At 42.6% G+C, this 10,412-nt stretch overlaps 1 protein-coding gene across 17 annotated transcripts in view; it reads right to left on the bottom strand.

Moving 5' to 3' along the window:
- The window catches only part of Tpm3 (tropomyosin 3), a 29,301-nt gene that overhangs the window by 10,197 nt on the left and 8,692 nt on the right, over nucleotides 1-10,412 (bottom strand). For 6 of the 17 annotated variants that reach the window (XM_058571947.1, XM_058571943.1, XM_046421745.2 and 3 more), the window contains 6 exons: nucleotides 6,529-6,662; nucleotides 4,608-4,725; nucleotides 4,430-4,500; nucleotides 3,063-3,138; nucleotides 2,194-2,256; nucleotides 1,873-1,942 (listed from right to left, as the gene is read on the bottom strand). In XM_058571947.1, coding sequence (XP_058427930.1) covers nucleotides 1,873-1,942; nucleotides 2,194-2,256; nucleotides 3,063-3,138; nucleotides 4,430-4,500; nucleotides 4,608-4,725; nucleotides 6,529-6,662 — 532 coding nt within the window. Of the gene's footprint in view, nucleotides 1-593; nucleotides 677-1,872; nucleotides 1,943-2,193; nucleotides 2,257-3,062; nucleotides 3,139-3,689; nucleotides 3,766-4,429; nucleotides 4,501-4,607; nucleotides 4,726-6,528; nucleotides 6,663-7,596; nucleotides 7,618-8,366; nucleotides 8,388-10,412 lie in introns of those variants that run through there. The other 11 variants (XM_058571948.1, XM_058571944.1, XM_046421747.2 and 8 more) reach the window with 7 other exon arrangements.

The following is a 10,412-nucleotide window of genomic DNA, read 5'->3' as shown; positions in this document are numbered from 1 at the left end:
AAGAGGAAATAAAGAGGCAGCAGCAGGAAATGATAAAACAGAGCCAGGCACTACAGCCTGTGAATTTGGCTTCTTTTCAGGGTTAATAGGAAGAAGAGGTAGATTAGCATCAAGGATCAGGGATCCACAGCAAACAGATGAAGTCCCCAACAACTCTTTTTGGTGCTGTTTACTGCTTGGCTTGTTTCTGGGACTCAGCTAGATTCTTAGGTGAATGCTCTTTCTCATCTCAGATGTTTACCCTGAACTTTGGCATTAGGGCGCACATCAAGAGGCTTGTTCTCTAGGCCCTATTTCCTTAATTGTACAGATTCTACCTTTAGTAGAACCCCTTCTGAGAGGACAACATTTGAAAAACAATTAAGAAAAATCAGTATAAAATAGACTAAGAATAAAAAATATCAGTGTTTTACCACCGATCCAAGATTAAATGCCTCCCCAGCTTTTGCCAAACAAAGTAACCAGCACCAATGTTTCAAAAGTAAAGGTAGAGAGTCTAGTTTCCAAAGCACAAAACGAAAGCACGCTATGCAAAGCCTGTACCCCCACCCACCCATGAGCCAAGATCCCAGCCCCACTCTGCTGTCAGATAGTTACATAGAAGTCATGTCATTGAGGGCGTGGTCCAGCTCCTCGCTAATGGCCTTGTACTTCAGTTTCTGGGCATAGAGCTCATCTGGACAGGCACAGGAACCACAGGGAGGAATGAGGGGACAGAGTAAAAGATATCAGAAGCAGATGAAGAGAGGGAATCATTAGAAATTAGGAAAAGTGCGACCAATGGGTCTAACACCAGAAAACGTATATGCTGGCAGCCACGACTGGCTATTCTTAGATCCACTGTTTTCTAGGACCAAATGCACTTCTTGATGCCTCTGTTCAGTTGTAGCAAGAATTCAGAACCTGGGCATAGTCCTGTTACCAAAGGCACTCAAGAGGATACCACTCCCACCCACTAGCCCAATTCCTACCAGTGATAATACTGAATTCAATAAACAGAAAAGGGAGAATGCACACATCCACAGTGACATTTCTTTGCCTACCAGCTGTGAACACTATTCATGGCCCCCTTTGCTCTACAAGTTGCCTCTTCAAACTATTTTAAAGAACATTCTAGGACAAAGAGCATACCAAGGGAGCACATCTCAGAGTTCTCAAAGCAAAAGACATTTTCCATTGTCATGGTGGATGCAGTTGTCAAACTGCAGGGACAGGAAGTATGTAGAAAGCCCCTGGTCAGTTCTGAGACAAGGTTATTTTACAGCTTCATCTCTTGGAGAGGTACCCTACAACTTGATGGTGAATGGTACTGCTGAAAGTGGCCAGGGGGTGATATGCATCCTTGCTGCCTTTTGAAATCATGACTTCCATTTCAACTTGCCGACTAAGGATTTAGGATTACTCAATGAGAAGTAAATGCAGATATTACCAATCTCCTCAAAGGGAAGGAGGCAAAGTCCAAAATATTAGGCATTCTTGTTTCATTACTACAGACTGAACCCAGAGGTGCTCTACTGCCACTGAGCCACATCCCTGGCCCTTTCTTTTTATTTAATTTTGAGACAGAGTCTCACTTAGGTGCCCAGGCTGGCCTTGAACTTGCAATCCTCCTGCCTCAGCCTCCCAAATTGCTGGGATTATAGGTGTGTGCCACAGCACCTGGCTAGGTAGTCTTATTAAAGGGAAAGATTACGTATAAAAATCCAATTCTAGGGTTTGATGCACTTCACCTGACTGTGGACAGGATGGGGCACATCATATGTGCCATGTCAGTACCAATTCCCCTTGGTATACAAGAAAAAAGGTACATGGTCAATGGGCAAAATCCTCCTCTATATGTCTTTATTTTAATCCCTCGCCCAGGCTCCATACCTTCCAAATCATCAATTGTCTTTTCCAGTTTGGCTACCGATCTCTCGGCAAACTCAGCGCGGGTCTCTGCCTAGGGAAAACAAAAAACCAACCAGAATGTGAGATGACAAGTCAAAGAGAAGGATATCTATTTCTTCCATTTCCTACCTCCATACTGGATTTGCAGAATCTAAACCAGCCAATCTAAGTCTACATTGATTTCTTAGAAAACGTATTATTTAGCATATATTATTATATAATTATTATATATTATATAATTATATTATTATATAATTTATTATATATTAATTTCTTATATATTTCATTAATCCCTCAACTCACCTCCTTGAGTTTATCAGTGAGAATCTTTATTTCTTCCTCATATTTGTCTTCTTTTTGAGAGTACTGTAAAGAAGTAGAATAAAAGTTTCAGAGTAGAAATTAGTCCTACAGACAATACCCGCCCCCATGACATTTACTCCTATTATATTCTTTCTCTCTTTTTTTTTTGGTTTTTCTGCAGTGCTAGGGATTTAACACAGTGCCTTGTGCATGCCACGTAAGAACCCTACCACTGAACCACATCCCCAGGCCCCTACATTTATTCTTATATTGAATATCCTCTTGTATTTAATATGCTGAATGACCTAAGAGTTACGAGCAAGGCCCAATTTTAGACAACCAGTTCTTAAAGTCCATCTATTTCTTTATAGCCATGATACCCTGAGAGTAGACCAGGACCTTTATTTTTAAACCAGAGTTAAGCTTTGATCTTACTCATATCAATGCAAAGTTTTTCCTTCCTACTGATGAATGAGCAGGAATAAAGACACCCTAAGTCAACACGACTAAAATACTTCCCCATGAAAATAAAGAGAAATCTGTCTTGATTGCTCATTAATCTTAGAACTGATTCTGTTGCCCTATCGATTTACAAGAAAGTCTATTAGGGCCCCTGATCATGCCTCTCAGCAAAGCAGCACCAGCCTGAGAGCACAAGACTCTAGGTGCCCAAGATCATGACGTTATTTTAACTAAAGCAATCAAAGTGCACAGGAGATTGCATTAAACCCAGGATCTGGATGGACAGTCATGGGGAGGAAGAGGACATTTCTCACTGGATTATAAGAAATGGGTATCTCCAGTCTTTCATCAAGGGCAGGGCTGGGCCCAGGCCCCAAAGCCTGTCACCTTCACAAACCAGCCCCTACCTTCTCCGCCTGAGCCTCAAGAGACTTGAGGTTGTTGGTGACATTCTTCAGCTCCTCCTCCAGCTCAGAACACTTACTGTGAACATTTTAAATACCACAGGAGAGGAAAGGGGAAGAGGAAGAGAATAAAAAAAAAAGGGAGAGAGACACACAGACGTGAATTGAACCTATCATGTAGAGAGTTGGAAGGCATACTGGGGAAGAGAAGTTCCTTGGTAATCTGAGCAAGCATTAACCCTCCTCCCTCTACCATGGAACACATCAGGAGCAGCTGGACCCTCCTGCTCAGAATATCTGTACACTAATAAAGAAAGAACACTTGATAGAAACCACTATCAGGAACGAGTCACAACTATCTGGGGTAGAGGTGGGAATGGATGCCCAACCCCAACAGTCCCCCAAATCACCCCAAGGAAGGAGAGACTCTGTTGAGAGGCAGTGAAATAACTGGGAAAGAAAGGATGAAAGATGCCAAATAAGTGGAAAGTATGGAGCATTCCATGAAGAGATGAGAAAGCACTCAACAAGTCAACCGGTGGAGGGGAGGAAGCTGCAAAACAAAACAAAACAAAACCAAACAAAACCACACCATACAAGGAACCTCTCTGTGAGTTTAATGGTTAGTACCTTTTCTTCAGCAGCATTCAGACACTTCAGGTTCTGGTCCATCAGTCTGATCTGCTCATCCATCTCTCGGCAACGGCTGTTAGTGATAGTCACGGGGATGGCACAAGCCAGGTTGTGGGGAGGGAGAAAGGTGAAAAAGGAACACAGCAAAAAAACAAGCAGCAAAATGAAAAAAAAAAAAAAAAAAATCACAAAAACATGAAAAAAACACCACCATGGTCATGATATGTCATGTCTGGGAGAAGGGAATGCAAGGGAAGCACAAATATACATGCATCAGCACTGACTTTGTTATACAGGCCAGGAAGGTACCGATGGGGAGAAGGTAATATCTGCCTCTGCCCGAAAGTTGCCCAGCAGATTGGCAAAGTGGTCAAAACAGAGACCAGCTCTTAAGTCACTAGGCACTTCAACGCTTCAAGGAGAAAGACCTCCCAGGTGAAATGACCCACAGTTATATAAAGGACCCACAGCACCAGTTAACTGTTCACCATTATTAGTCTTTATATTCCCTCAATTTGTAAATCTTCCCAAGAAGAAATCAGCAAGCCTCATTTGTCACCTGGTAGGTGGTCAAGACAGTGAGGAAGCCCAAGAGTCTAAAAGCACTCATAGAAGACTTCTACCTTGTAGGCCCTGTTTAACAAGGTTGAAAGAATGCTCGTTTATACGTATCAGTGTCCAAGCCAAAAGGGAAGGGATGGAACAGTACAACAAGATCTGGGGAGTGAGATACTCACGACTCTGCCAGCTCAGCTCGTTCCTCTGTGCGTTCCAAGTCTCCTTCAATAATCACTAACTTACGAGCCACCTATAAGAACAGATTCAGGTACTGCTCAAGAAAGCAAAGAAGGAACCAGTTCCCTCCTGATTCTTTGCAGAAGCCTGATGTCACTGAATCAAGGAGGACAGACCTACCTCTTCATACTTCCTATCTGCTTCTTCTGCAATGTGCTTAGCTTCTTTGAGTTGGATTTCCTGGAGTTCCATCTTTTCTTCATCTTTTAGGGCCCGGTTTTCAATAACCTTCATACCTCTGCCAGAAAAAGGATGAACGCAGCACTGACACTCCATCCCAAGGGACTCACAGAATGGACTCAAAATTGCACCTTTTAAATCGCATTCCTCTCGGTCATTCAAATAGAAATTCTGTAGCACAACTTGCACACCTGAATTTGCTTCCTTCTTTCATTCTTTCATTCTCTCTCTCCTTTCCCATTTCTTATAAAAATAATAGACACTTGGTAAGAAATTAAATACTTAAGTGTATAGGCTAAGGGCATAAAGTCAAAACTGTTTCCCTTCTCATTTCTAGTCGTGCTCAGAGGTAAGCCCTTCCTCAATCCGTTTCACATAGATACATGCAAAAAACTCCACCCCAACTTCCCCAAAAGAATCACATACTACACTACCCTTTCCACACTTTCCACCATATGGACACTAGTACCCATATAGCTGTCTTGTTCCTTTGCACAGCTATACAGTGTTAGTTTTCCCAAAAGGGCACTTTTAATTCTGAAAAGTCTTAGTTCAATACCATGCAAGTTGTTATGTACCCTCTATTGTGATTTGGCTCTTGACCTTAGTCACACATTAAAATTACTGAGGCATTTTTAAAACAGCAGTGCCTGCACCTCTCTTGCAATTAATACCAACTGAAACGGGGTGGGATCCAAGCATCCCCTTCTATGCACCCCCTCGATTCTAATAGTACAGCCAGGATGAGAAGCTTTAGTGGATTGCTAGGTTCTGCCTCTAGAGTTTTTCATTTAGTAACTCAGGGAGAAACTGAGAATTTTAATTTCTACCAAGTGCCTAGATGTTGTTCATGCTGATGGTTTGAGACTTGACTTTGAGAGCCTATGTTAAAGGGGACTAATCTCACAAATGGAAGTGTATGATCCACAAAGTGGAAGCCACATGGTTACTCCCTTTTAAGGAGTGTTAGGTCAGTATATAGGGGGGAAAATAAATAAATAAATAACATTACAAATGGGTCAGAGGTCTAGGTAACCCTTACTGTATAAAAAGAAAAAACATTCACAAAAACATGAGAAAACACCACCATGGTCATGATATGTCATCTCTGGGAGAAGGGAATGCAAGGGAGGCACAAATATATATGCATCAGCACTGACTTGTATGTGGAAATTTTTGTACCAGTTCTGGTACAAAAAAACAGAAAGAATATGCAAAACAGAAGGAAAGAAGATTATAATATAGAGGTTACCTTTTTTTAATATTTATTTTTTAGTTGATGTTGGACAAAATACCTTTATTTTATTTATTTATTTTTATATGGTGCTGATGATCGAACCCAGGGCCTCGCACGTGCTAGGCAAGCGCTGTACCGCTGAGCCACAACCCCAGCCCTAGAGGTTAGCGTTTTTAAAAAGAGGTCTGGCTTGAAGTGATACCACACACCTGCAATCCCAGCAACTCAGGGCTGAGGCAGAAGGATTGCAAGTTTGAGGCCATCCTCAGCAATTTAGCGAGGTCCTCAGCAACTTAGCAAGACCCCACCTCAAAATAAAAAGAACTAAACATGTGATTCAGTGATTAAGCACCCCTGTGCTAGATCCCTAATACAAAAAAAAAAAGCAGTGGTAGAGCCTGTGTGAGGCCCTGGGTTCAATCCTTAGCACCACAAAAAAACAAAATACAAGTCTCTAGGAAAATTCTGTTCAGAGTCATTATGTACTTGTCTGTTTTTTGCTCTGTTTTTGTTTTTGTTTTGTCAAGGCCTTGTGCATGCAGGGCAAGTGCTCCGTCCCTGAGCTACATCGCCAGCCTATGAAGTGCGTCTGAAATCCATATTCTCTCAGACTCCCCCACACACCTCTCACTCTCATCAGCAGCTTTTTCTGCTTCCTCCAGCTTTTGCAGGGCAGTAGCAAGGCGCTCCTGAGCACGGTCCAGCTCCTCTTCAACCAGTTGGATCCTTCGGTTCAAGGAGGCTACCTCAGCCTCAGCCTGCATTTGAATGAAAGAATGGAAAAGTTAAGCAATAAATTAATGGATGAAAAGAACTAAGACAGTAAGATTGGGGCTGACTACCATGAAGAGGCAAGATTCTAGGGTAGAACCTGTCTTAGCTCAGATGCTAAAAGATCTAACAGACAGGAGGAAGATATATATATGTATCTTCCTCCCTTTCCCACCAACGAACTCCCATATGTTCCACAGGGGGAGTGTTTAAAAACTTCAGTTCCTTGCCAGGCATGGGGGTGCGTGCCTATAATCCCAGCAACTTGGGAGACTAATGCAGGAGTATCATAAGTTCAAGGCCCACATGGGTAATTTATTAAGACCTTCAGTAACTTAATAAGACCCTGTCTCAAAATAAAATTTAAAAAAAACAAAAAAACCCCTCAGTTCCTTGCCCAGATCACTGACAGTACCCCATTCCTCTTGGACTTAGTTCAAATTCCTAACACGTTGGGGTAAGAAAAGGTAGCCCGAAAAGGTTCTTTCTACCTGAGTTCTGACTGGGAGGTACATCTCACTCAGCAACTTTCTTGTAAATGTCTCATAAAATAGAAAATGAGCAAGGCTCTTAAAGAGAAAACCTTGGATTATCCATTATTTTATTGCTTAACTTGAGTTTTTAACCCTCTGATTTCCTTACCCTAAAATACCAGGAAGTAAACAAGCGAGAGAATGTTCACCAGACTAGCCTTCCAGTGGAAAGCAAAAGAATGGAACACTGGAATACCTTCCTCCATGCCTTCAACGTGCCTCCTCAACTCCTTGAGTTGCCAAGGAAGAGCTGTTTCTGGCTAAAAGTATCTGCTTTGGTGACATTACCAAAAACGAAACAATAACAACAAAAACCCACAAGTAAACATTCCACCACTCCTGCCTCCAAATTCCTGAATTCTTTCAATTTCTTTAATCATCCCCTTACCTTCATTTTCCAATACAGTTTATATCAACCCTGTAACTGACTTCCAAGCTTGAGTGAGTAAATGTAAGGTCTGGCTATGGGATGAGAAACAAGGAAGGAGGGAGGCTGCCTGCACGTGGACAGATTCTAAAGGTAGAAAAAGTCTCCTTCCTGTGATTGCTTTAAGTATGCAAGAATTTAATCTGCCCTGCAAACCACCCAGTTCAGATGCTTATCCAAGTGCCTGGTAAACATGATCTCTCCTCCACAGCTCAGACTGCCTGAATTCTATTACCCTGATTTCCTCCTAGTAGGCAGGGTGGCAGCAGCTTAGAAATCTGGGCCACCAGTCCTATGGGGAAGGATATAGCCCAAAAGACTCCTGGTAGCAACCAGGACTGGTACAAAAATTTCCACATACAAACATAGGAGGTTCAAGGGCCAGGGAAGGGGGGGGGGGGCAGGGAATTGGGGCAAAAATCTAACCACCAGACTACAGGGAAAAAAAAAATTGACAAGTCTACATAAGCTGAAACTACTAAGAAAACATTTGTGTCTCTAACCATACTATTCCAGGAAAACATATGTCCCCTAGGACAATACAGATTTCTCTTCCCAGACCAACAAGGCCAATCAGTCAAGATACAGGCTATCAGGCAGGAACTGAGAGATACTGCAGTACAATACAATTATTTACCCCCTTTCAGACACCTAAAATGAAAACACAAAATATGGAACTATACTTGGGAGGAAGCTCATAAAATGCAAGTCCCCACCAGCTCAGTAGTTACCCAAATTGGAGTAGAAGATAACAAGCTATGGGGGCAGGGTTGTAGTTTCCATGACAACAAGCTGGCTCAGGCAGTTTCTCCCACAAATCAGCATTTACAATAGAATTCTTCATAAGGCTGAAAAGGGAGGAGAAAACGCCTCTTGGTTCCCTTATAAGAGCATGCGCACACAAGACTATCAAAAGCAGAACCCAAGATGGGAGTCCCTATGAAGTCTTCAGAGATCCCAAAGGTTGGGGCTCCAGGTCATCACTGTTTTTCCCCCTTTGCCCATAGAGAATCAGCAGAATTGAGATCTGATACTCTTTTTAAAGAAATAAGGAAAACAACCTGACTTTCTTTCCCTTCAAGCCAGAGCCTATGCACAAGGCCTCTCCCTTTCAGGTCAACAATAAAGAAAGTTCTACCTTTTGCAAACCACACTGGCCCTGGGAAACATTAAATTTTGTGTGTTTCTAGTAAGCCTAGATTTTAGCATGCTCACCCAGATATGGTCTTAGCCTTTCAGTCTACCCCCCTCTGGCCCAGCTTGGAAGATATAGTCTGAGGTCTTTCCCTTCAAGTAATAAAAGGATGCTTCAGGGCCCAGGAGGCAAAGATCTCAGGGGTGGTGGAAGTGGAACCCAACAGGAATTTGGTCACATTAGAAGATGGCTGACAGCAACTCCAGCTGTGCCAAAAGTTTGGTTTAAATGCTACCATCCTCCACTCCAGAGAAAGTCCCAAAGTAAACCACACCCCTAAAGGCAAGAAACTGACAGTGCACTGGTTCTCAGAGGCAGAACAGGGCCAAGGACAGAAGGGGATTTGCCTAAATCTGGCACTCTGCCACACTGGAGTTTCTCTTTTTAGATAAAAGCTACAGATGGAATTAAAAGAAAAAGAGAGTACTAGGAAAGTTAAGCTTGAGCCCTGTGCCTGTAAGGGACTGCTGGAACTCATTGTGTTCACAAAAAGATCTACCAGGGAGCTAGATACCATGTCCTTGGGGGAATTTAAATTTATCAAGGGGGAGGGAGGCATGTTGGGAGCAAGGGAATAGAACTGTTTGCTGGTCCAAAAGTAAACAAAGGTGGAGCCTAAATAGAGGCACTCAGAGCAAAGGGCTATTTGCTTCTCCCCTATGAGTGTGCTCTGGTATGGGGGCAGAGAATGGTAAGCAGCAGGAAAGCAAATCTAAACCAAAGGAAGGTGATACCCACCAGACCCCACAAACGGAGAGAATCACTACAAACATTCTAACCCTCTCCAGAGACTAGGAATTGGGGATTAAAGCCAGAATCAAAACAGCTGTTCAAATGCTCACTCACTCCCCTCAACAAAATTCCTAAAATTTCAGGCCAGGACAAAAAGGGGAGGGGGGCTATTTTAAAAAGAGGGCTAGGACTGTAGCTCAGTGTAGAGTTCATTCTCCTAGCCCCAGCCATTTGGGAGGCTGAGGCAGGAAGATCACTTGAGCTCATGAGTTCAGAGTTCAAGAAAAATCTAAAAGACCCCCTGTGGAAAGGAGGAAAAGGTTACAATGTTACATATGTATCATTTTTACCACACAAATCAGGTTAAGAAGACCTACATTTAAATTTTATATTGCCAGAAATACAAAGGAAACTCAAAACTAAAAGTGGATTTGAGAAGGTGCTACATTTAAAAAGGTCCATCTCCAGTTTGAGACCAGAAAAGACTGATCTTTTCAGAACAACTCCAGTGTCTCAGCTTTGATCTCATCCAACTTCACAACATGGGCTGCTGGGTATTCATACAAAGTAACTAAAAAAATAATTGACAGTCCCACCAACAGCCTGAGATATCATCAGGGTGTGCTGAGCTTCCAGCTCTAGAGGGAGGAACCGGCAAAATCCACATTCCAGAATGCCCTTAGGAGAATAACAGGGCTGGGAATCAAGCTTAGTGGTAAAGAGCTTGCCTAGCACACAGGAGGCCTTGGATTCAATTCCCAGCATGGGATGAAAAAACAAGTAGAATAACAGGTGGTTCAGGCATCCCTTTCCCTTCCTACCATCATTTTACCTCAGGAGAGTTTAAAGT

Source organism: Marmota monax, unplaced genomic scaffold (genome assembly GCF_021218885.2).
Source record: "Marmota monax isolate L192 unplaced genomic scaffold, Marmota_monax_Labrador192_F-V1.1 WCK01_AAM20220418_F8-fsc00108, whole genome shotgun sequence".
NCBI lineage: Eukaryota > Metazoa > Chordata > Mammalia > Rodentia > Sciuridae > Marmota > Marmota monax.
Note: the sequence above shows the minus strand (reverse complement) of the source record. Positions and strands in the feature narration are given on the sequence as shown.